General features: G+C 53.8%; 1 protein-coding gene across 1 annotated transcript; it reads left to right on the top strand.

Annotated features, from left to right (window-relative positions):
* Positions 1–6,936: 6,936 nt before the first annotated feature.
* On the top strand, positions 6,937–25,254 carry LOC140902606 (phospholipase A2 inhibitor and Ly6/PLAUR domain-containing protein). The gene is made up of 6 exons (XM_073322862.2): positions 6,937–7,050; positions 17,262–17,376; positions 19,664–19,777; positions 20,857–21,009; positions 22,561–22,704; positions 24,519–25,254. Exons 2-6 carry the CDS (start codon positions 17,304–17,306, stop codon positions 24,755–24,757), a joined length of 723 nt encoding a protein of 240 aa, XP_073178963.1. The 5' UTR covers positions 6,937–7,050; positions 17,262–17,303; the 3' UTR covers positions 24,758–25,254.
* The last annotated feature ends 1,366 nt before the right edge of the window (positions 25,255–26,620 follow it).

Below are 26,620 nucleotides of genomic sequence, written 5' to 3'. Positions count from 1 at the left end.
TCCTCTGGGCTTTGTCCCTTTCCAGGGCCAGGAGGTCACCTGATTCCTTTGTTCTCCAACCCTTTAGCTCTCACCTTGCAGGGGGAAGGTCCCAGGCCATCAGGTGCCAGGAAACAGGGTGTCGGCCATTCTCTGTGTCCAAACCCCTGCACACCCCTGCCCTCTAGGGCTCTGCAATGATCATACACCCTTACCACACCACCTAGACACTTAAGAACTGCATGGGAGAAACCGAGGCCCCCCCCACTATTCAGAGGAAACATTAAGAACAGTCCTGCTTCATCACACCGCAGCCTTTGGGAAAGCACCAGGAATGTAATCCAGGGCTGGGAGCCGTTGTTAGTGGACACAGCGGCTTTAAAGCAACAAGAGTCTTCTTTGGCATCACAACATTTGCTGGAAAAACCAAATGGCCCATGGGAGCATCATGGGCAGCCTGTGAGAAGCAGGTCGCCTCCAACGGTTGGATTAGGAGCAGGTTTACTGGAGAGACTCGAAGGCAGAGAGGAAGATGTGGCCAGCACTAAAATTGCCAGATTCTGACTGTTTGAGTGGGACTGGAGGAAAAATTGAGAAATTTCAGTGGGGAGTTAAATAAAATACAGACTGCGGTGTCGTAACAGGGAACATGGGTTTCATTAGCATCTTATCCTCACTAGGATTGAGAAGCCCCCTTTCCAATGCACCAAACGCACCATCTCTGGGTGGGTGGAAACATTTATTCCCCCAACCAAACTCTGGGTCCGCCCCATATACAAACCTGTAGGTTGAGCTGTGGGTCTACTCTGTGTCACTTGGCCTGGGGCATTGAAAGACTTAATAAGTGGATACACCTGACCGGTTGGCTTGTACACGGCCCCTCCCTTTGCTAAAACAAAGGGTTGTGGAAAAGCCTTTGAGCGTGTTGAGTTTGTCTGGGCTAAGCAGGCAAAGCAAACCGGTTACACGCGGCTTCCAAGAAACCAGGGTGGAACGAGGTTTTTAACCTAGGAACAAACAGTTGGGTTTGATTCTCTTTTTCTCCTGTTTATTCACCGGTTGGTGGTTTCCTGTGATGACAGGTGAAGCCATTGTGGATTGAATGAATGGGCGTGTTTTCTTTTTTTAAATAAGTGGTCAAATGTCATGTTTGAAACTACGGAAGGTCACGCTGCTAAAGGCAAAGGCGGCTCTTACCAAACTAACATCCTGGGTTAAGAAAACACAGGCTTGACTCAAGGCTGCTCCAGCACGGGCTGCGAAAGGAGGGTCAAGCCACCTGGACCGAAGGCTGTTGCAGCACAAAATGTCTTGGGAAGTTTGCTTTGTGTTTGCCATGCGTGGCTGGTTGTACATTGGAGAGAGCGCAAGGCTAGCGTCGCAGGTCCGAGCTCTGGGCCAAGCGAAATTGCCACAGGGCTCAGCCATGTTGCTGGTGAACGAGATGGGAACAGACCTCTGTGAAGAACAAGGCCCGGGGGCGTTTTGACCCCAGTTGCAATTGGCTTGTGAATGCCAAAGCGCTGCTACAAAGAAGTCTTGTCAAAAGAGTAGGAAAATGCTCGGGGAAAATTGCCTCGGGGCTAAATATTATGCAAACGGCGCGTGTTTAACCTCCTGTGCATGGAGCTTTCGCGGACGGTGAGAATGCACCACTGCAAATAAATATGCAAGCAGCCAGCAGCCGGGAAAGTCCAACTTCCCATTTTGGGCACATGGTGAGAAGAAACGATGAGGGGTGATGGGGCTGCGGTGACCTGGGATGCCACTAGGGAGATCCAGGGCCCAAGTGACGGAGAGGGATGGAGCCTCAGGGGACAGAACTGGGTTCTGCCAGTTCCCCTCACTCCCGACCCGCAGCCCCCTGCTAGCCCAGCCCTGAGATCCCCCAGCCCCACTGGTGCCCTTCACTCCCGACCCGCAGCCCCCTGCTAGCCCAGCCCTGAGATCCCCCAGCCCCACCGGTGCCCCTTACTCCCGACCCGCAGCCCCCTGCTAGCCCAGACCTGAGCTCCCCCCACTCCCGGGTCTACTGGTGCCAGAGCGGCTGGGCTGGGCCACGAGGACTCCGGGGCAGGGAAGCCGGGGAGTGAGGACGCGCTGCTCACAGGGACACACGTGTGTGTGTGTGGGTGGGGGGGCGGTGTCAGGAAAGGGTAGCAGCACAGACAGACAGAGACATGGAGCAAGGCTCAGCCCCTCCAGCAGGGGGAAGCGCACACACACACACACACACAAAGCAGTTGTCATCCGCTCCAGCAGGGGGCAGCAGGGACACCCCCCCACAACCCCCCCCCCCACACAGCAGGGCCCATCCGCTCCAGCAGGGGGCAGCAGGGACACCCCCCCACAACCCCCCCCCACACACAGCAGGGCCCATCCACTCCAGCAGGGGGCAGCAGGGACACCCCCCACAACCCCCCACACACACACAGCAGGGCCCATCCACTCCAGCAGGGGGCAGCAGGGACACCCCCCACAACCCCCCCCCACACACACAGCAGGGCCCATCCACTCCAGCAGGGGGCAGCAGGGACACCCCCCCACAACCCCCCCCACACACAGCAGGGCCCATCCACTCCAGCAGGGGGCAGCAGGGACACCCCCCACAACCCCCCCCCACACACAGCAGGGCCCATCCACTCCAGCAGGGGGCAGCAGGGACACCCCCCCACAACCCCCCCCACACACAGCAGGGCCCATCCACTCCAGCAGGGGGCAGCAGGGACACCCACACACAAACACCCCCCCCCACACACAGTCACACTCAGGCTGTGGGCCTCACGAGGCCGTACAACTTGAAACACAGATTCTCTTGCTCAAACTCATCCGCCATGTGTGCAGCCCCCCCGCCCCCCCCCAGTAGAATGCACCCCCCCCCGACCCCACCTCAGCCTGCAGCTTCCCCGTCTCCCCCCAGACCCACCGGTGGCGTGCACAGGGGGTGATTCCTGAAGCGTGACCACGCCAGTCCCCAGACCAGCCATGCAACGTGCAGGAAACGCACCTCGAGGAAGCGGTTTGCTGCGTCACTTCAGGCGTGTGCTGTGCCCTGCACCCCCGCCCAATGCCTGACTCAGAGCGACTCAGCCAAACAGCAGCGCCCGGGGGGTGGGGGGGGGGGACATCCGGAGTCGAACCAAGGGGGGTTGTTAGACCCCAGAGAACTGGACGAAGTTTCCTCCCGGACCAGGACCACGTGCTCCGGAGAAGCCGAGCGGAAGCAGGTCCCAGAGGGGATCCCACCCTCTGGAACCAGAGTCGCTAGCGAAAATTTACACTGACTGAAAACCAAACCACATTTGTCCGACTGGAAACATGGTGACCGCATAGGTGCCGACTCCGTGGGTGCTCCGGGGCTGGAAAAAGAGTGGGTGCTCAGCACCCAGCAGCAGCCCCGCTGATTGGCTTCTTCCCCTCCTCCCAGCGTCTCCCACCCACCAAGATCACCCGTTCAGTGGCCTGCAGGAGGCGCTGGCGGAGGGGGCGGAGCAAGGGTGGGAAGAGGTGGAGTGGGGGTGGGAAGAGGCGGGGCAGGGGCGGGAAGAGGCAGGGTGGGGCCTTGGGGGAAGGGGTGGAGTGGGGCAGGGACTGGGGTGGAGGGGCATCTAGCACCCTCCAGGAAACTAGAACGTCGGCACCTGTGGGTGACGGAAAGCCGTCGTGGTGATTTTGTCTGCAGCATATCTGCAGCCGCGGTGATCCCCAGATGTTAGCGAGATGAGGTAGGGGAAGGAATAGCTTTGATTGGACCAGCTCTCTCGCCAACAGAAGTCGGGGCAATAAGATGTGATGTTGGGCAGAATTTTAGGGGGGAATTTTGCAGGAAATGTCCACTGGAAAAGACTGTCCTGAGCCTCCAATTTTCATCGATGTTATGGCCAGGGGAGACAGCTGCACTCACCTGACCTGACCTGCCTAACACGGGCCGTCGGATTTCCCTGAAATAATTTCCATGTGGACAAGAGCAGATCTTCTAGAGAAACAGCCACTCTTGCTTTTAAAATCGCCAGGGATGGAGAATCCACCAGGGGGGTTGGCCAGCTGTTCCACTGGTTAATTACTCTCACTGTTAAAAATCTGTGCCTTAATTCTCATCTGGATTTGTCCGGCTTCAATTTGCACCCATTGGATTGTGTTAGACCTTTGCTGGATTGAAGAGCCCACGATCAAATTTCTTTCCTCCGTTTAAAGACTGTGATCAAGTCACCCCTTCACCTTCTCTTTGTTACACGAAATGCATTGAACTCCTGAAGTCTCTCACGCTAAGGCAGGTTTTCCAACCCTTTAATCATTCTCGTGGCTCTTCTCTGACCCCTCCTCTATTTATCAACAGCCAGAATGGGACACTGGATCCTCAATTTTGAACTGTTCTTCGTGGTCACAAGAGCTAGAAACTAATATTTTTTTATTTGACAAATGTGGAGGAAGAAAATCATCAAACGTTGAAAGAATTGGCCGTGCCTGAATGGTGAAATCTTTTACCAGACTGTTTTCCTGGTTTTTTGACTATTGTAAATGAAATGATCCATAAAGCTACACCCCATTGGGTGTTGGCTTCTGGTCTGTTGTCACTGCTGTAGCTTCCCTTAGTGTCACTGTGAGGTGCATTGTATTTTTAATAAACCACATCCTGCTGCTTCCCACTTTCTGTATGAATCAGTCGATGTAAAGAACAAATGTGCTAGGCAGGGAGCTGGAGAGCGCATATATTCCATGGGCTAATATACCGCTTCACTGAAACCACACCAGCTCTGTGTGAAGCGATTTTCCTCTAGTCTGTGCATAATATCTCACCTAGAGCTGGTTTATCGTCATTCATAGCTCCCCCACAGCGCCAAACACTTCCCACTTAGATTGGTGGGAGAAGTGGGATCCTCGGTCTTCCCCCAGATATCTGGTCTCGTGCCTCTCTCTGGCTTACAGTGGAATCTTGCAATTCTCCGACTCTTAGACCAAGTGTGGGCGCCCCACTCCTGTGTCCCAACCATTTATTCCTGGCCTGGTCCAACTAGGCACCTCTTTAGAGCTGGCGGGAATGTTCTTCTGCTGGAAAACACCATTTCAGCGACACCGAAATTCCCCATGGGACTGTGTTGATTTTGATGAAATTTCATTTGGGGGGGAAGCAGGAAAGCAAATGCACTATGGTCGCAGCTGCGACTTTTTTGGGAGGGAACGTTTTGATTTTTCATTTCTTTGTCAAGCATTTGGATCTGTTTTGTTTTAAAATTGTGTAAAAACCATTTTAAAACATCAAAATCAAAACCAAATGCTTCGATTGACCCACAACAAATGTTTTTTCCCCCAAATACCCATCCAGCAGGAAGCGTTGACATTAATGATTTGCATTCAGATTTGTAAAGAAACACAAACATCACAATTTCCCCCCAAATTGGCAATTCCCGTTCCCACACAGCCCTGCGTCTCTCTCGTCCAGGAAGCTGTGATCACTGCTATCCCATAACAAGCCTTCTTAAAACAAGGAGGTTTATTAGCAAATAGAACAAAGCGGCAGAGAAACCAATTTCCAAACAACAAACAGCCGACACGGATGCTTCCATGCATCTGAAATACACTTCACTCCAAACTAAGGGCTGGTCTACATGGACACGAATACCTGCTTTGCAATGGGAGGAGATCAAAGTGCAGGAGGAAACTTTTCGTGTGCGTTAGCAAGGTCCATGCGACAGCTAGTGCACAATGCACCTAAGCTAGACGGGCTTCCCAGCCGAGTCACGGGACAAGAACACACCCAACTCCCTGTCCCTTGACAAACTCAAGAGCTCTTGGTCTCAATTTCCTTTCCGGGGAGCGCGTGTTCCAACCTGTGCGTTTTTGTCAGGGAAACTCCATTTATTAAAGCCCCCCTGCCTGCGTCTGGGCCCAGTTTCCACCCTGCTCACTAGCTTTTGTTACAGGCCCGAGGTGTGACGTCTTCCATTTGCCCAGTCTTGGCACAACGAGTGCTTTGATCTTGGTCAAGGTGTCTGTCCCGCCTGGCACAAGGGGGGCCCCTAAATCAGTCAGGGTCTGTGCAGCTCCCGGCGTGATGGGGGTCCGAGGGACGATCTTTCCTCTGGACTCTCCAGTTTGTCCCCATCTTTCCTACAGCACAGTGCCCAGGGTGGACCCAGGTCTCCAGCTGGAGCCTCTCCAGTGCCGAGCAGAGCAGGACAGTGACCTCCTGCGTCTGACCTGCGACACTCCTGTGAATGCAGCCCAGGACGCTACTGCAGTCTGGCTTTGTGGCTCAGGTTCAATTTGTGACCCTCTTTGGCCCCCAGACTCTTCCCAGCTGTACAGTGATCCCCCAGTTTGTAGCTGTGCACTGGGTTCTCCCTTTCTAAGTGATGTTCTTCGCTGTTCTCTCAAGGGAATTTCCTCCTGTTGATTTCAGACCAATTCTCCAACTTGTCCAGGCCGTTTCGAACTCTCAGCCTGCCCTCCGAAGGGCTTGCAACCCCTCCCGGCGTGGGATCAGCTGCGGATCTCAGAGACATGCTCCCCACTCCGCTACCCGAGTCACTCATAAACATATGGAAGAGTACCGGCCCCAGGCCTGGCCCCGGGAGCCCACTAGACGCCCTCCCAGTCTGACCACTGCTCGCTACTTTTTGAGGAGGGTCTTTGCACTAGTTGTGTACCCATCTCATGCTGATTTCTTTGAGCCCTCATTTCCCTGGCCTGCTCATGGGGATGTCAAAAACCGAACGAAAATCAAGCTCTATCTCGCCTTCGGCGTCTCCCCTGTGTGTTAGGCCCAGAGCGTTGTCCATCTTCAGAACCGCCCAGGGCCACACCTCCCACGGGGCTGCCCAGGGCATCAGCTGCTCCCCACACATTTCAGTCATTATTTTGATTCCCTTAGTTACGCTGCCAGCACCAAGCAGTAACCAGGATCCTGAGGTTTGCTGCTGCGTGTTCTTTCTCTCGCCACTTCCGTTCTCTGTCTGAACGAGCCTTTGCTTCTGCTCGAAAGGAAGTAAGGTTAGGGCTGTGGCCACAGCTGGTAACTGAGACTTCGGAGCGGGACGCGCGGCGGTCCGCTGAAGCTCACGATCACCAAAGGTACGTTTATTATTCTTAATTCTGCGGTAGCAGCCGGTGGCTCGGGTTAGCGATGGGCGTCTGGGAGCGGCCATCCCCCAAAGATGTTGCAGTGGAAGATCAGGGTTCCTCTTGTTCCGGGCAGTGCACAGACCCCGCTATTGTCTCTGTTGTGCCGGGCGCTGCACAGATCCCAGGCGAGATCAGGGCCCCTTTGTAAAAGGCGCTGTGCAGACCCTGATCGAGATCAGCGGCTGCATAAGCGGGTCATGACAGGCAGTCCCCATGCTTGCACTCTAGCTAGACTCAGGAAGGATCAGTCTCCCTACTTAACAGATGGGGGAAACCGAGGCATGGAGCAATGATATGACTCAAGCGGGTGTCTGAGCCGGGAATAGAATGTGGGTGTTCTGAGTCCCATTGTTTCTGCTCAACATGGCCTTACATGGCTAGATTGTCAGGTTCAATGGGGAATGATCATCGGCTCCATGTCTAGCTGGCAGCCGGTATCAAGTGGAGTGCCCCAAGGGTCGGTCCTCGGGCCGGTTTTGTTCAATATCTTCATAAATGATCTGGAGGATGGTGTGGATTGCACCTCAGCAAGTTTGCAGAGGACACTAAACTGGAAGGAGAGGTAGATACCCTGGAGGGGAGGGATAGGATACAGAGGGACCTAGACAAATTGGAGGATTGGGCCAAAAGAAATCTGATGAGGTTCAATAAGGATAAGTGCAGGGTCCTGCACTTAGGATGGAAGAATCCAATGCACAGCTACAGACTAGGGACCGAATGGCTAGGCAGCAGTTCTGCAGAAAAGGACCTAGGGGTGACAGTGGACGAGAAGCTGGATATGACTCAGCAGTGTGCCCTTGTTGCCAAGAAGGCTAACAGCATTTTGGGCTGTATAAGTAGGGGCATTGCCAGCAGATCGAGGGACGTGATCGTTCCCCTCTATTCGACATTGGTGAGGCCTCATCTGGAGTACTGTGTCCAGTTTTGGGCCCCACACTACAAAAAGGATGTGGAAAAATTGGAAAGAGTCCAGCAGAGGGCAACAAAAATTATTAGGGGACTGGAGCACATGACTTATGAGGAGAGGCTGAGGGAACTGGGATTGTTTAGTCTGCGGAAGAGAAAAATGAGGGGGGATTTGATATCAGCCTTCAACTACCTGAAAGGGGGTTCCAAAGAGGATGGATCTAAACTGTTCTCAGTGGTAGCTGATGACAGTATGAGGAGTAATGGTCTCAAGTTGCAGTAGGGGAGGTCTAGGTGGGATATTAGGAAACACTATTTCACGAGGAGGGTGGTGAAACACTGATGCGTTACTTAGGGAGGTGGTGGAATCTCCTTCCTTAGAAGTTTTTAAGGTCAGGCTTGACCAAGCCCTGGCTGGGATGATTTAGTTGGGGCTGGTCCTGGACTAGAACCTCCTGAGGTCCCTTCCAGCCCTGATCTTCTATGATTCTCTGATCTGGAAAACCCTGTGAGGTGACCAAGTTTGCAGATGATACAAAATTACTCAAGAGAGTTAAGCCCAAAGCTGCGTGCGAAGAGCTACAGAGGGATCTCACCAAACTGGGCAACAAAATGGCAGAGGAAATGTAAGGTTGATAAATGCAAAGTGATGCACATTGGAAAACATAATCCCAACTCTGCATATACAGTGATGGGGACTAAATTAGATGGTCCCACTCAAGAAAGAGATGTTGGAGTCAGTGTGGATAGTTCTCTGAAAACATCCACTCAATGTGCAGCAGCAGCCAAAAAAGCGAACAGAACGCTGGGAATCATTAAGACAGGGACAGATAATGAGACTGAAAATATCGTGTTGCCTCTATCTAAACCCATGGTACGCCTACATCTTGAACACTGCGTGCGGATGCGGTCACCCCGTCTCAAAAAGATCTATTGGAATTGGAAAAGGTGCAGAGAAGGGCAACAAAAATGATGAGGGGGATGGAACGGCTGCCCTTTGAGGAGAGATTCATAAGAGTGGGACTTTTCAGCTTGGAAAAGAGACGGCCAAGGGGGGACGGGAGAGAGGTCTGTAAAATCCTGACTGGTGCCGAGAAAGTGACTAGGGAAGTGTTATTTACTCCTTCTCATCACACAGGGGTCACCCGATGAAATGACGAGGCAGCAGGTTTCAAAGAAACATAAGGACGTGCTACTTCCCGCAGTGTACAGCTAGCCTGTGACACTCCCTGCCAGGGCCAGGGCACCACTTCAGATTGGGGGAAACCTTGAACCATCATTCCAGGAGCATGTAGGCAGCTGAAAACTCTAGTTTTTTGGCAGATAATAACTTAGAATCAGGTGGCGGGCGCACTGTATCTAATTCCTATATGAAGGAAGAGAAATAGAGATACAAACCCCAGTGAAAGCCCCATTTTACATTTTTGTGTAAATTTAGAACAATCAGGAGATAATACAGCAAGATATTCCCACCCTCAAGCCTTGTGGGATCGTAAGACAATAATAACGGCCAGACTGGGTCAGACCAATGGTCCATCTAGCCCAGTATCCTGGCTACTCCCAGAAGACAATGCCAGGTGCATCAGAGGGAATGAACAGAACAGGGGTTCATCGAGTGACCCATCCCGTCATCCACTCCCAGCTTCTAGCAAACAGGCTAGGGACACTCAGAGCAGGGGTTGCATCCCTGCCCATCCTGGCTAATAGCCATGGCTGGACCTATCCTCCAGGAACTGATCTAGTTATTTTTTGAACCCTGTTCTAGTCTTGGCCTTCACAACGTCCTCTGGCAAGGAGTTCCACAGGCTGACTGGGTGCTGTGTGAAGTTATACTTCCTTTTGTTTAGTAATTTCACAGAGTGACCCCTAGTTCTTCTGTTATGAGAAGGAGTAAATAACACTGCCTTATTCACTATCGCCACTATCTCCGAAAACATTTTACGGTCCTCTCTCATATCCCCGCTCAGTCGTCTCCTCTCCAAGCTGAACGGTCCCTGTCTTTCTAATCTCTCCTCATACGGCAGCCGTTCCATCCGCCTCATCATGTTTGTTGCCCTTTTTGGTACCTTTTCCAATTCCGATAGCTCTTTTTTGCGATGGGCTGACCAGATCTGCACACGATATTCCACATGTGGGCTTCCCATGGATTTATATAGATCCAAGATGTTATTTTCTGTTCTGTTATCGGTCCCTTTCCTAGTCATTCCCAAAATTCTCTTCGCTTTTTTGACAGTTGCTGCCCATTGGGTGGATGTTTTCAGAGAACTCTCCACAGTGACTCCCAGATCTCTTTCTTTGGCGGTAACAGCTAATTTAGACCCCATTATTTTATATGTGTAGTTGGGATTATGTTTTCTGATATGCATTACTTTGCATTTACTTTGCTATATCAGCTTTGGAGCCTTAATACAAAAACTAACAACTTTAACTGGCAAATAAAATCCTTGCAGCATATTTGCTCAGTATCATTGTCCTTACCACGTGACACCAATCACTTTAAAACACCCACATACTTTTAAAATTTAATTTATATTGCCTTTTGGAAAATTATAAGCAAGCAAATATACGCCCTTTTAATTTGTGTATCTCATTTCTCACGAAAAAGTTGAGTCTAAAGTACTTGAGTTTCCCTCAAATATTCTTCTAAAAGGTGGAATAACTAATAAATTAGAGAAGTTCGTTTTGGCACTAGCTTTAAAAAAAAGGAAGAACAAAAAGCTTTTCAGGTGAAAATTGGAAAGAAAATTTTACAATAGATTGGCCAACACGGGCTTACCATCAGCTCTAAGAAACCTGTAGGTGTATTTCCAGTAGATAAAAATGTTATCATAGAATATCATAGAATCATAGAATCTCAGGGTTGGAAGGGACGTCAGGAGGTTCTAGTCCAACGCCCTGCTCAAAGCAGGACCAACCCCAACTAAATCATTCCAGCCAGGGCTGTGTCAAGCCTGACTTTAAAAACCTCAAAGGAAGAAGATTCCACCACCTCCCTAGGTAACGCATTCCAGTGTTTCACCACTCTCCTAGTGAAAACGTTTTTCCAAATATCCAACCTAAATCTCCCCCACTGCAACTTGAGACCATTACTCCTTGTTCTGTCATCTGCTACCACTGAGAACAGTCTAGAGCCATCCTCTTTGGAACCCCTTTTCAGGTAGTTGAAAGCAGCTATCAAATCCCCCCTCATTCTTCTCTTCCGCAGACTAAACAATCCCAGTTCCCTCAGCCTCTCCTCATAAATCATGTGCCCCAGACCCTTAATTATTTTTGTTGCCCTCCGCTGGACTCTCTCCAATTTTTCCACATCCTTCTTGTAGTGTGGGTCCCAAAACTGGACACAGTACTCCAGGTGAGGCCTCACCAATGTCGAATAGAGGGGAATGATCACGTCCCTCGATCTGCTGGCAATGCCCCTACTTATACAGCCCAAAATGCCATTGGCCTTCTTGGCAACAAGGGCACACTCTTGACTCATATCCAGCTTCTTGTCCACTGTAACCCCTAAGTCCTATTCTGCAGAACTGCTGCCGAGCCATTCGGTCCCTAGTCTGTAGCGCTGCAAGGGATTCTTCTGTCCTAAGTGTAGGACTCTGCACTTGTCCTTGTTGAACCTCATCAGATCTCTTTTGGCCCAATCCTCTAATTTGTCTAGGTCCCTCTTGTGACAGGGTCGGGCCAGAAGGCTACAGGAAAGTAATAGAAGGCAGATATATTAGCCCCAGGCTAAGCAGGTCCCTTTTCCCTGGGTAAGGTAACAGGGAAGGTTCCAGAACAATCAGGAACCTTCTGGAGACAATTAAGACAGACAGACTGATTAGAACACCTGCAGCCAATCAAGAAGCTGCTAGAATCAATTAAGGCAGGCTTATCAGGGCACCTGGGTTTTAAAAAGGAGCTCACTTCTGTTTGTGGTGTGCGTGTGAGGAGCTGGGAGCAAGAGGCACTAGGAGCTGAGAGTGAGAACGCGGAAAGTTGGAGGACTGAGGTGTACAAGCATTATCAGACACCAGGAGGAAGGTCCTGTGGTGAGGATAAAGAAGGTGTTGGCAGGAGGCCATGGGGAAGTAGCCCAGGGAGTTGTAGCTGTCACAAGGCTGTTCCAGGAGGCTCTCTAGACAGCTGCATTCCACATGGCCCTGGGCTGGAACCCGGAGTAGAGGGCGGGCCCGAGTTCCCCCCAAATCCTCCCAACTCCTGATCAGACACAGGAGGAGTCGACCTGGACTGTGGGTTCAGAAAAACGGCCAAGCTGAGGGCTGCCATGAAGCTCCAAGGCGAGCAAATCTGCCAATAAGCGCAAGACCCACCAAGGTAGAGCAGAAACTTTGTCACACTCTTTATCCTATCCCTACCCTCCAGCGTATCTACCTCTCCTCCCAGTTTAGTGTCATCTGCAAACTTGCTGAGGGTGCAATCCACACCATCCTCCAGATCATTTATGAAGATATTGAACAAAACCGGCCCGAGGACTGACCCTTGGGGCACTCCACTTGATACCGGCTGCCAACTAGACATGGAGCCATTGATCGCTACCTGTTAAGCCCGACAATCTAGCCAACTTTCTATGCACCTTATCGTCCATTCATCCAGCCCATACTTCTTTAACTTGCTGGCAAGAATACTGTGGAGAGTCAAAAGCTTTGCTAAAATCAAGGAACAACACGTCCACTGCTTTCCCCTCATCCACAGAGCCAGTTATCTCGTCAGAGAAGGCAATTAGATTAGTCAGGCATGACTTGCCCTTGGTGAATCCATGCTGACTGTTCCTGATCACTTTCCTCTCCTCTAAGTGCTTCAGAATTGATTCCTTGAGGACCTGCTCCATGATTTTTCCAGGGACTGAGGTGAGGCTGACTGGCCTGTAGTTCCCAGGATCCTCCTTCTTCCCTTTTTTAAAGATGGGCACTACATTAGCCTTTTTCCAGTCGTCTGGGACCTCCCCCGATCACCATGAGGTTTCAAAGATAATGGCCAATGCCTCTGCAATCACATCCGCCAACTCCTTTAGCACTCTCGGATGCAGCGTATCCGGCCCCATGGACTTGTGCACATCCAGCTTTTCTGAATAGTCCCGAACCACTTCTTTCTCCACAGAGGGCTGGTCACCTCCTCCCCATGCTGTGTTGCCCAGTGCAGCAGTCTGGGAGCTGACCTTGTTAGTGAAGACAGAGTCAAAAAAAGCATTGAGTACATTAGCTTTTTCCACATCCTAGAATCATAGAATCATAGAATATCAGGGTTGGAAGGGACCCCAGAAGGTCATCTAGTCCAACCCCCTGCTCAAAGCAGGACCAATTCCGAGTTAAATCATCCCAGCCAGGGCTTTGTCAAGCCTGACCTTAAAAACCTCTAAGGAAGGAGATTCTACCACCTCCCTAGGTAACGCATTCCAGTGTTTCACCACCCTCTTAGTGAAAAAGTTTTTCCTAATATCCAATCTAAACCTTCCCCACTGCAACTTGAGACCATTACTCCTCGTTCTGTCATCTGCTACCATTGAGAACAGTCTAGAGCCATCCTCTTTGGAACCCCCTTTCAGGTAGTTGAAAGCAGCTATCAAATCCCCCCTCATTCTTCTCTTCTGCAGGCTAAACAATCCCAGCTCCCTCAGCCTCTCCTCATAACTCATGTGTTCCAGTCCCCTAATCATTTTTGTTGCCCTTCGCTGGACTGTCTCCAATTTATCCACATCCTTCTTGAAGTGTGGGGCCCAAAACTGGACACAGTACTCCAGATGAGGCCTCACCAATGTCGAATAGAGGGGAACGATCACGTCCCTCGATCTGCTTGCTATGCCCCTACTTAGACATCCCAAAATGCCATTGGCCTTCTTGGCAACAAGGGCACACTGCTGAGTCATATCCAGCTTCTCGTCCACTGTCACCCCTAGGTCCTTTTCCGCAGAACTGCTGCCGAGCCATTCGGTTCCTAGTCTGTAGCTGTGCATTGGGTTCTTCCGTCCTAAGTGCAGGACCCTGCACTTATCCTTATTGAACCTCATCAGATTTCTTTTGGTCCAATCCTCCAATTTGTCTAGGTCTTTCTGTATCCTATCCCTCCCCTCCAGCGTATCTACCACTCCTCCCAGTTTAGTATCATCCGCAAATTTGCTGAGAGTGCAATCCACACCATCCTCCAGATCATTTATGAAGATATTGAACAAAACCGGCCCCAGGACCGACCCTTGGGGTACTCCACTTGATACCAGCTGCCAACTAGACATGGAGCCATTGATCACTACCCGTTGAGCCCGACAATCTAGCCAGCTTTCTACCCACCTTGTAGTGCATTCATCCAGCCCATACTTCCTTAACTTGCTGACAAGAATACTGTGGGAGACCGTGTCAAAAGCTTTGCTAAAGTCAAGAAACAATACATCCACTGCTTTCCCTTCATCCACAGAACCAGTAATCTCATCATAAAAGGCAATTAGATTAGTGAGGCATGACCTTCCCTTGGTGAATCCATACTGGCTGTTCCTGATCACTTTCCTCTCATGCAAGTGCTTCAGGATTGATTCTTTGAGGACCTGCTCCATGATTTTTCCAGGGACTGAGGTGAGGCTGACTGGCCTGTAGTTCCCAGGATCCTCCTTCTTCCCTTTTTTAAAGATTGGCACTACACTAGCCTTTTTCCAGTCATCCGGGACTTCCCCTGTTCGCCACGAGTTTTCAAAGATAATGGCCAATGGCTCTGCAATCACAGCCGCCAATTCCTTCAGCACTCTCGGATGCAACTCGTCTGGCCCCATGGACTTCTGCACGTCCAGCTTTTCTAAATAGTCCCTAACCACCTCTATCTCCACAGAGGGCTGGCCATCTCTTCCCCATTTTGTGATGCCCAGCGCAGCAGTCTGGGAGCTGACCTTGTTAGTGAAAACAGAGGCAAAAAAAGCATTGAGTACATTAGCTTTTTCCACATCCTCTGTCACTAGGTTGCCTCCCTCATTCAGTAAGGGGCCCACACATTCCTTGGCTTTCTTCTTGTTGCCAACATACCTGAAGAAACCCTTCTTGTTACTCTTGACATCTCTGGCTAGCTGCAGCTCCAGGTGCGATTTGGCCCTCCTGATATCATTCCTACGTGCCCGAGCAATATTTTTATACTCTTCCCTGGTCATATGTCCAACCTTCCACTTCTTGTAAGCTTCTTTTTTATGTTTAAGATCCGCTAGGATTTCACCGTTAAGCCAAGCTGGTCGCCTGCCATATTTACTATTCTTTCGACTCATCGGGATGGTTTGTCCCTGTAACCTCAACCTGTAATCCTCTGTTACTAGGTTGCCTCCCTCACTCAGTAAGGGGCCCACACTTTCCTTGACTTTCTTCTTGTTGCTAACATATCTGAAGAAACCCCTCTTGTTACTCTTAGCATCCCTTGCTAGCTGCAACTCCAGGTGTGATTTGGCCCTCCTGATTTCACTCCTGCATGCCCGAGCAATATTTTTATATTCTTCCCTGGTCATTTGTCCAATCTTCCACTTCTTGTAAGCTACTTTTTTGTGTTTAAGATCAGCAAGGATTTCACTGTTAAGCCAAGCTGGTCGCCTGCCATATTAACTATTCTTTCGACACATCGGGATGGTTTGTCCCTGTAACCTCAATAAGGATTCTTTAAAATACAGCCAGCTCTCCTGGACTCCTTTCCCCCTCCTGTTATTCTCCCGGGGGATCCTGCCCATCAGTTCCCTGAGGTTGTCAAAGCCTGCTTTTCTGAAGTCCATCACTTTTTACAATGTCGATGTGTTTTCTTTTCTTATTAAGTTACTCAGTAACTAGAAATAAAGTCTTAAACATTGTAATCTATTTATACAATGCATTCTCCAGCACAAATGAAACACCCTCCAGTTCAAGGAACTCAAGGTGTAAAGTCTCAAATCATAAAAACGAATGCATAAATTGAACTTGTATTTACAAAGGACTGATCTAAAAGCCTGTTGCAGCCTCTGGAAACTGTTCAGTTTTATAATGTACTGTAGGAATCCTGAGTATGTACCAGTGACCCAACTGGATGATTCTCAATGTGCCATAATGAAAATACAATCTGACACGAGACGTGTTAAATGTTACCAAGAAAATTTGCCCTCTAAGCAATGTCATATCTAGGGCGCACTCAGATATTAAGGAAGTTAAGGAAGAGATCTATTCCCAGGCTGTAACAATCTGGTACGATTAAGAGCCAGCCAGGAACTGTGAAAAAGTCCCTGGGTCCGTAGAATAATTGAAGAAAGAAACCATTTGTATTTGCTGATGGAGATGCCGAGGTATGGACAATAACATCCTCTGGTTTCCATCATAAGAGACTGAACGTCTCAGGGCAGCACCGACGGTGACAGTGGAAATAAAACGGCCTGGCTTTGTGGGGGAGACTCATGGAGATCAGCACGCACCAGGTCCCTTCTCTGGGCCAAGGCTGGCCAGGACTTGCCCTCCCCTGGCTCCCATCCCACCAGCGGGGGAACGAGGAGCTATTTCCCCGCAGGAAGGGCTTTGAGTGCCCTCTGGTGCCGGGTTGCTAGCGCTGATGCTGGCTGCGGGGCCTGGCGGGGGGACGGGACTGAGGGGCGCCAGGCTCTCAGCCGCCCAGCCGGAGGGGGCTCTGCTCAGGGTGGGGGCGGACAGAGCCATGCAGACAGCTCCACTCAGACTCAGCTAAGGGCTGCGGCTTCCTCCGGTGAGAGCCTGGAGCAGCGGTTCGTTTTCCTGTTTGCACCCCGCTGTGGTAGGAAACTCGGGGGGTGGGGGGATGGAAGCCCCCCTTGTCATCCCTAAATGGTGCCCATGGGGATGTTGTGAAACCCAGAAGTATAACTGGGTTCAGAAGAGATCACTTCCTGGAGCTGGTCAGGGACGCATCCCCCTGCCCTGGGTGTCCCTGAGCCTCCGACGCCGGAAGCTGGGGCCGGACACCAGGGGCTGGATCACTTGATAATTGCCCTGTTCATTCCCTCTGAAGCACCTGGCACCGGCCAGGGCCAGACACAGGACTCTGGGCTGGATGAATCTTTGCTCTGACCCACTCTGGCCATGCTGATAAATCTCCTAGTGGACTTAACTCGTTTCATTTTCTTTCTAGTCCCGGCCACATTCTAACTCTCAGGTTCAAACCCCCGAGGCTCAGAGACCTGATCGGTCCTAGCTCCCACGCAACAGGTCCGTGGCTGAGACGGGGCTAGAACCCAGGAGTCCTGGCTCCCAGCCCTGGCCCCTGCCCGCTAACCACCTGGCCTGTCGGCCCTTGCTGTCCTGCAGGCCCCGCTCAGCGCCGATCACGACCCCGTGCTCTCCTCTGTCATGACGAAAGCGCTCCTCACCTTCTGTGTCCTCGCCGCTCTCCAGGCGACCGCGGCTGCTCAGAACGGAACGGGTGAGTCGCCGGCGGTGGGGGTGACAGCCTGTGGGGGGCCACCCCGTAGCATGCAGGAGTGGGGTGGTCCCATTTTAAAGAGCCTGTGAGCCCTCTAGCGGAGCTCCCTGTGTTCTGCGGATGAGACACCCCCGAACCCCAGGTCGGTTGGAAAATGGGCGGGCGGAAGGGGGTTCCCCCAGCAAACATTTCAAGCTGTCCGTGGAAAATCGAAACATACAAAATTTCAATCCAGAAAAGCTGCCACGGTGCCTCGTGGGAGCTGTAGTTCAGGGACCTTGTGCTCCTTCTAGGAGGGGAGGTGGGTCTATTGGTTAGAGCCGGGCGGGCTGGGAGCCAGGACTCCTGGGTTCTCTCCCCAGCTCTGGAAGGAGAGAGGGGGCCAGGATTTCTGGGTTCTAGTCCTAGATCTGGGTGGGAAGTAGGGTCTAGTGGTTAGAGAAGGGCCAGTTGGGAGACAGGACTCCTGGGTTCTCCCCCCGCCCCACTGTAGGACAGGAATGGGGTTTAGTGGGTTAGAGAAGGGGGTCTAGGAGCCAGGACTCCTGGGTTCTCTCTCTGGCTCTGGGAGGGGAATGGAGTCTTGTAGTTAGGGCAGGGCCGGACTCCTGGGTTCTATTCTCAGGTCTCAGAGGGGAATGGGGTCTAGTGGTTAGGGCAGGGGGGCTGAGAGCCAGGATTCCTGGGTTCTCTCTCTGGCTCTGGGAGGGGAGTGGGGTCTAGTGGTTAGGGCAGGGGGGCTGGGAGCCAGGACTCCTGGGTTCTCTCTCTGGCTCTGGGAGGGGAATGGAGTCTTGTAGTTAGGGCAGGGCCGGACTCCTGGGTTCTATTCTCAGGTCTCAGAGGGGAATGGGGTCTAGTGGTTAGGGCAGGGGGGCTGAGAGCCAGGATTCCTGGGTTCTCTCTCTGGCTCTGGGAGGGGAGTGGGGCCTAGTGGTTAGGGCAGGGGGGCTGGGAGCCAGGACTCCTAGGTTCTCTCTTTGGCTCTGGGAGAGGAATGGGGTCTAGTAGTTAGGGCAGGGGGGCTGGGAGCTGGGTGCATCATGAGACCTGTAGCCCAGGCAGGAGAATGGGAGCAGGAGACAACTGAATTTCACCTCCCATGATGCACCAGGTGCCATTTCTGGCTTCGAATACGACCATTTTTGGCCCCCGAAATCAATTCCGTTTCTGGCCGTTCAGCGTTTCGGCTGTGGGTGGGGTGTGGCAGAGTGCACTGTCATGTGGGCGGGGAAAAACAAAGACAAAATAACGCCCCCCGCTACCCAATGGGCTGAGGGTGGGGAACAAGCCCAGCCAATCAGGAGGAGGTGAGGCCCAGCTGGCTCTGATCAACCACCAATCGCTGCCGAAGCTGCGGGCAGTGGGCGGAGCCCGAAGGCTATATGAGTCGGACCCCGCGCACTCCAGGAGGGCCGGGGGGCGAGAGGTGACACACAGCAGAAGGGGTCACTTAGCCGCAAGCCCTAGAGACGGCGCCAGAGCTGGGTCTGACCCACGGCTCCTGGGGCAAGACGGTGCCACATGTGGGCACCGGTCAGAGCCTCTGTGAAGAGACCGGTGCACGGAGACCTCACGGGGAAAGGGGCCCGAAGCAAACGGCTGCCGATGATGGTGAAAGCTACGTCGATGCACCCCTGTTTTGTAAGAACTGCTCCGTCCTCTGCTTTCCTGTCTGCCCCTGGCCTCGGTTTCTGGGGCGGCTGGGTCATCTGGGCCCCCAGGCAATCGGGGGAGCGGGGGATGACGTCAGAATATTCAGCCCTTTGCCAAGGTCCATTTGCCATCCACGAATAGCCGGGATGGGAAATTTTCCGCCGCCGTCGGGACCCGTTGGGGTAACATTCGCAGGTTATTATCGGGGGAACGCAGAAGACGTCGCAGCCCCTTGGTGGTTTGCTCCGCTCCTCAGCCCTGGGATGGAACAGCATCCCCTTGAGCTAGGGTGGCTGTAGGTGAGCGGGGCTATTGCACACTTACAAGGGCTTTTGCACACTCAGCCCTTTCCCCCGGGCCACTGGGTAGCAGTGCCAAGTCCGGGGGAAACTGAGGCACGCATCGGCTTCATAAAAACGTGGCGGAACGTGCCCACTTTGTCACAGCCCCTTCTTCCAAGGTAGGAAGCATCCACGCCGCGGCACCGGGAGCCGTGCTGCTATAACAGCTGTAGCGTGGACAGGGCCCAGGAAGGATAAGAGTCTCCCCAAAATTGGGAAGCCAGATGTTGGTTGGGTACAAAGATGAGTTTCTCCCCCCCGGCCCCCTCCCACCCCATCTCTCTTTTCAGGGACGCCGCTGGCCTGTTTCTATTGCAAAACTGGACAAAGCTGCCACCCGGCCCCCCAGACCTGCTCCCCGCCCCAGGACGCCTGCATCATCGTTCGAGAGCACAACACGCTCGGTGAGTCCCCTCGCGGCGGCTGCGGGACGCGCCCGTGCGGCGGGAACCCTGCGCTTGGGCGCGTTGGCTTCCGAGCTGGCGTGTGTCTGAATGCAGCCAGAGGAATCCAGCCCTGAAAGGCAGCAGGGAGAGAGGGGGGTGGGTGGGCTGGAATCGGCTCCCAAGGGCAGTCGTGGGGTCCCCATCAGCGGACGTTTTCCGACCAGCTTGGACGAACGCCCGCCAGGGCTGGTCTCGGTCGCCTTGGTCTGCCCTCAGCGCCGGGTGCTGGACTGGATGCCCTCTCGAGGTCCCTTCCAACTAGCGGTGGCATGGGGCACTTGCCAGGTGATCACAGGGGGGGCCCCGGCAGCGAGGGGCCCCCCAGACCTGGGCACTCAGTTTCTTGTCCCCAGGGACGATATGACAGCCAAAGGGAAGTGCCCTTCCCGCTCAGCATGATGGCCCAGGGACGGCAGCCCCGCCCGGTGGGATGATGCCACCCTCCCCATGGTTTGGAGGGGCAATGCCAGTCTGGGCCCTGGAATTGAGCCTAGCAAGGAGGGCACCAGGGGACAGACCCCCCACTGCTTCCAGCCCTGCGTTCCTACAGAGACGGCTGGTGATGGTTATAAGGTGGCAAGGGGAGGGGGGTGCATCCTGGAACGAGCCACGGCTCAGTGGCCATCCTGCTGAGTGAGGAGCCAAGGAAAAAAATACAGAGGGAAAGGCTGGGGTTCAGGGCCCAATCCGCTGGGGCACCCGACTCTCCTAGGTCGGGGCCTTGGGCGGGAGGCCCCTCTCTCTGCCTGGGACAATCTCTCCCCTAGAGGTGCTATCCCAAGTCAGGCCAGGCATTTCTCATTGGGAAAGAAACAAGGGAGACCCCCAGGCCCATCTAATCTCTGCTCTCGGAGCTGCACTGTTGGGGGTGGCGAGCGGAATGGGGAGAAGTTGGCTGTGTTGCCCGGTGGTTAGCGCCCTCACCTGGCTGTGGGAGACCCGCCTCTGAGGATCTGCTCGTGCCAATATCTAGCGGTGGCTCCGTCGGTGTAACCGGCGCGTGACGTCCCCTTCTCGCTTCCCTGCCTTTCCAACAGGTGCGGAGAACTCGGGCACGTACCAGTCCTGCGCCAACTCCCGCCAGAACCTCACGGGCTTCCTGGCTTTTTACTTCGGGGCCACGGTGGCCGTGGAGATCCAGTCGGAAATTTGCAAGACCGACGACTGCAACGCCGAGTCCACGCCCTCCAGTACGTACCGCCGCCGGCGGGTCGGATTTGCGGGCGCAGGGAAGCACCTGGGTCAAACCCCAAACCTCCGAGGGGCTACTATTCCCGGCCTCGGGGAAAAGCCAGGAGATTTCTGAAGACTCTGGGGCAAGCGTGCGGTTGGCGGGGAGGTCATTTGTCATGGGAAGCAAGTGGGGATGAGACATATCCAGGGGAGAGAGGGAAGTTTTAATGCCTTTGTCCTGGTAAGACCTTTCCTTGCATACTGTGGTCCCCCACCTTCAAGGCAGATGAATTCAAAGTGGGCCAGGTGCAGAGCAGGGCTTCTGGGCTGATCAGAGACATGGGGACCCGGTCGTATGAGAGAGAGAGCTTGGTTTGTTTAGCCTGGGATAATGCAGGCTGAGAGGAGACCTGATTGCTCTCAGGGGGAGACTTCTGGGGTGCAAAATGGACCAGTAAGGGGTCACTGCCTGCCCTGTAACCATGGGTGCCTTAAAATGCTCTACGTCCGCCCAGATGCCTGCAGCCTGCAGTCCCTCAAGTGTCTCTGCTCCTGGTCCCCTCCCCTCCGTGGCTGCTGCTTGCACAGGTGACCCCAACCCACGCCTCCCAGTCCCGGATTTCCCCAGTGCTGCAACGTCCGGACCTTTTCCGAGCCAGTCAGAGACACAATCCGCTTTGTTTGCTCCTTTAAAGAGATCCAGCAGCTCGCCCCGGTACCGGCAGTTCGTCATCGCTTCTGTTCAAACGCAGCCCCAGGTGGGCTGAGATCAGTGGTTTTCAACCTGTGGTCCGTGGACGCCTGGGGGTGGGGGTGGGCCACAGACGATGTCTGGGATTTCCAAAGGAGTCCGCATCTCCGTTCAGAATTCTTTAGGGGCCCGCAAATGAAGAGGTTGCAAACCTCGGATTTAGGTGAAAAAGTCAAACTGGTTTCTTAACAAGAGGACCTAGGCGACGCGGACAAGGAGCAGGACTGGAGTTAGGAAGGGTGACAAAGAAACGGACCTAAAAAGACGCTTTTGAATGGCTCAGACTCAACCAGCCTCTGCTTTGGTTCGAGGTCCATTTCTTACCAACCCTTTTCTTCGATCCCTTTGGGTGAAGCACCCATCTCGGCCTCCGTCGCTGGACAGGCCCCAGCGGACTAGAGCTCCTGCAAGCGGAGAAAGATGGGTCCTTCCAGCGAGGCGGGTTGAAGCCCCTGGGAGCTGCTGGGTTTTGTCTCTCGAAAGGAGCAAGGCAGACGCCAGCCCTGACTGCTCCGGCGTGTGCCCCAGGACACGACGCAGGGAAGCAGCCCCGAGGGACAAGAGCGATGGAAGTTGGTGGGGGAGGCGGGCGTGGGAACACACAGCCCGGGAAGCGACCGAGGCTGGAAGTCAGGATGTTTCTAGCCGCCAGAGGAGAGGGGTGGCGGGACAGCTGCCCGCTGGAGGAGTGGGGGAGCTGGCTGGCTGAGCGGGACGATGTGCCGGGTGGATGGCCCGGGAGGGTCCTGCCCATCCTACGTTCTCCGGCCACGGTTTCTTCCCGGAGCAAAACCTTCTTTCTCCCGCTGCCTTTCAGGGCTGCCCATCAGCAGCATCCGCAACGGGCTGCAGTGCCCGGCCTGCTATGCCCCGGGCTTCGAGAGCTGCGAGAGCGACGGGGCCCTGCACTGCACGGGAGGCGCCAACCGATGTGCTGACGTCGTCGGGATGCTGGCGCAAGGTGCAGCTTCCGCCGCTCCGGGGCGGGTTAAACCCCGGGGAGTTGGGGCGGGGGGGGGGGCGGGTCCTGGGGCTCTTCCAGGCCGGCTGAGCCGGGGAGCCGGGAACGCCCCTTTGCTTAGCAACAGCCGAAACCAAAGAGGCCGTCGGTTGAAAGGAAAAGCTGCATCATCGGGCTCTGTCCTGGCTCCCAGGCCCCCCTGCTCTAACCACTAGGGCCCGCACCCTTCCCAGAGCCAGCGGGAGAACCCAGGAGTCCTGGCTCCCAGCTCCCCCTGCTCTAACCACTAGACCCCGCACCCTTCCCAGAGCCAGGGGGAGAACCCAGGAGTCCTGGCTCCCAGCCCCATCTACTCTAATCACTATACTCCCCTACGCGAGCCAGGGATAAGAACCCAGGTCTCCTGGTTCCCAGCCCTCCCCACTCTAACTCACTGTGCCCCACTTTCCTCCCAGAACCAAGAACAGAACCCAGGTGTCCTGGCTCCCAGCCCTCTCTAACCACTAGACCCCACGTCCTTCCCAGAGCTAGGGTTAGAATCTACATGTCCTGGCTCCCAGGCCCCCGCTCTAACCACTAAATCCCATTCCCCACCTAGAGCAAGGGACAGTCCTGGCTCCCTGCTCCCTTGTTCTCATCACTAGACCCCACTCCCCTCCAGAGCCAAGGAAAGAACCCAGGAGTCCTGGCTCCCAGCCCCCCTGCACATTCCAGCAAGACTTGGAGTCCCTTTGCATATTTTTGGTGAACCGCTCTGGTCAAAAGGGGTAAAATTATTTTACCCCCTTTGCTGAGCAGCAGCAGAATTCTGTGGCCTTGTAGGTCAGTTTTCCACTGGAGGAGAAATCCGTGGGGCAAAGTCTAGTATTTCCTTAGGGCAGTTTGCTTGTTTACACTGTCTCCACCAGTCCTGGAACAGAGGTGGATGCAAACAGCATGCAGGCTGTCCCCTTAATCTCTGTTCAAACTCCAAAGGATCTCAGGGAATATTTTTGAAGTCAGAGATTCATGCAGAGAGCAATTTCTCCTGCTGCCTACCACAGCTGCCCTAGAAAGATACTGCATGAAAAAAACAGACCGCAAGCTTGTCCGACTAGGTGAAACATCTTCCTGGAGGGTCAGTCGCTTCATTGCCTCTGTAGGATGAGCACACTGCACCCCCTAAGAATCCCCTGTGCCCCAGGGACTCCCTGCAACTCCCCCTTAGTCCAAGTGCCCCCCATACCCAGGTACCCCAGGCCAGGGGCTCTGCATGGCCCCCTTTGCCATAGCAGAGATGCCGTCACGTGGCGTGCAGGACCTCCCTTTGCTGGGCCAGTGATAACGATTCAGAGCCCAGGGCCTCTTGCAAAGAAGAGTGGGTGCATCTTGAGGATCGCGCAGGAAGAAAAGCGGGGTTCCCCCAACCCCCCAAGGTTTATTTTACCTCCATGTTTGATACTGGTTGCACCGCTGCTGGAATCCTGTGTCCAGTGCTGGTGTCGGGGAACATGGTGGTAAATTGCAGTGTGTGTGTGTGTGTGTTGGGGTGGTGTGTGTGTGTGGGGGGGGGGTCAGAGAAGAGCCATGAGAATGATCCAAGGTGTGGAAAACCTGGCTTTAAAGTCCAGTGGCCTACGCTACCCAGGATGCCACCTTCGCTGATCACAGGGGTCCTTCCTGGCCTGAGAATTTATGAACCGGGTTGGGAGCTACCCCGAGGCCGCTTAGGTTTGGAGACGAGGTCCCTGGAGAACCAACCGGGGCCCGATCATGGCGTCACAGAAGGGGCTTAGGCTGAGCCGTGTCTGATCGACTCTGGTTTCCCCACACAGGTGGAGTCGCGATCCCGTTTGCAGCCCGGGGCTGCGCTACTCAGGCGGCCTGTGGCATCAAGATGCTGGAATCGGGGGTGTTCACCTACAAACTGACCAAGGTCCAGTGCAGCCCGGCGCCCCAAGCGCAGCCCAGCAGTGCCACCCGGACTCTGGCCTGGGACCCCTTCACCCTGGGCAGCATCGTCCCCTGGGCCTCCCTTTTCCTCTCTGCCCTTCTGGGGCTATTCCTCTGCTGATGCCCCATCTGCGTGACTGGCTGCCCCACAGGCCATTAGTGTCTCAGTATAACCGGCATGCTCTGCCCTTCCCTGCCCCCGGCTGTGCCTCAGTTTCCCCCTCTCTGTAAGGGGGATAACAATGGTGACCTTCCCTTGCAAAGGTCTTTGGGATCCCTGGATAGGCAGCGGCTTGAGACAGAGTCTGATGCTGCCAGGAGGGGACTCTGCTAATTCCGCTGGAGTTTGGAGCAAAGTGCTGTGCATTATTAATATCCCCTCACAGCTTCTCCCCCAGCTTTCAAAGATCCCTGTGAGGGAACAGAACCCCAGACTCCTGACTCACAGCCCTCCCCCTCCCGGCTCTAACCACTAGCCCCCACTCACCTCCCAGAGCTGGGGATAGAACCCAGGAGTCCTGGCTCCCAGCTCCCCGGAGATTCCAGAAAAGGTCCGAGCCCCCCTGTGCATTTCAAACTCCTCTGAATAAAGCATGACCAGAGATGCAATCGCCCAAGAACGTCCGTGCATGCGTGTGTGTTCGTGTGTACCAGCTCTGACCATGTCTCCTCCGCTTTCATGTGTCTCTGACAAACACCCGTGCTTCAGGGAGCAACTCTGCCTCCAGAACTGACTCCAGACAGAGGCTGCAGGGCACAGCAAACACACCGGCTGTTTGCACACTTCCCTCCACACAAAAACCTTGCATAATCCCCCCCCCACCCCTCCAAAAAAACTAGCAAAACCCCAGCACATCTCCCCACAAGTCAAAACTTGCTCCACAATCAGAAAAGGTCCTGCTCAGGCTAAGTGTAACAGCACCACCTGGTGACGCCTTGCCTGCCCGAACGATATTCTGGAGTACCCCCTATTCACTATTTACGTATTGTTATGCTGAAGGTTGCTAAGGGCTGCTAACAGGTGACTCTTGGGTGCAAAGACAGCCACAGACCTCATGAAAGCCGATGGCTGTGGCAAGCACCTGCCTTCAGGCTCAGTTCAAGGAGCAATTAAGCCCCTCTAAATAGCAGAGAGAGCTAGGAAAATGGAGGTGACCACCCAAGGCACGTGGCTGCTCAGAGATGATCCCCGTCGGCTGAGGGGAACCGAGGCACTAGGAGGTCAACTGCTGCTGCCGTGAGGAGGAGGCAGGAAGCCAGGAGGACTAGTTTGTGGTTTCCTCCATCGCTTTTCGCTGCAGAGAGGAAGAACAAAGGCCAAGAGACAACTGCAAAGATTCCAGCGTTGCCAGTGTAACCCTTCTGCCCATCAGAGTTGGCAGCAACAAGGGCCGGGTTCAATATCTAGGGGATCCATTCCAATAACACAATGCAAACCGGCTCGAGCCCCCACCCAGTGACCTGGGACAAATATATACCACCCCCGCTGGGCGCCTCCAAGAGACAATACTTCCCCTCTCGCAAGCACAGAGTCTGAGTGTAGCAAAAAGCCTTTTAATACCAGAGAGAAACAATGTGGCATTATGTTGGGAGAACACCACTGACAGGATTCATAACACAACCCATGAGCAAAAAACCCACCCCAAGCAAATTGGGGCGTGTCCTTTCCCTTTGGTTCTTGAGTCCAGTAACCCAAAATCCCAAAAGTCCAACGACCCTAAAGTCTCTGTCCCTGGTCAGGGCAGCCCCAGAGTTCAAAAGTTTATCTGCAGAGTTTTACCTCTCAACCTGGGTGGAGATGGAGGGAGAGTTAAGGGGCTCCTTACGTGGTCCAAAGCTGATGGCCCCACCTCCCCATGGGGCTCCGCTCTGCCAGCTGCCCCATGAGCTGCTCCAGGCATCCGACAAACTGCTCTGCCCTGCCAGCCATCCCGCAAACTGCTCCACCATATAGCTTCAGGCTCCCCCACTACTTAACACAACA

Source organism: Lepidochelys kempii, chromosome 24 (assembly GCF_965140285.1).
Source record: "Lepidochelys kempii isolate rLepKem1 chromosome 24, rLepKem1.hap1, whole genome shotgun sequence".
NCBI classification, from domain to species: domain Eukaryota; kingdom Metazoa; phylum Chordata; order Testudines; family Cheloniidae; genus Lepidochelys; species Lepidochelys kempii.
This window is presented reverse-complemented; position numbering and strand designations above follow the sequence as displayed.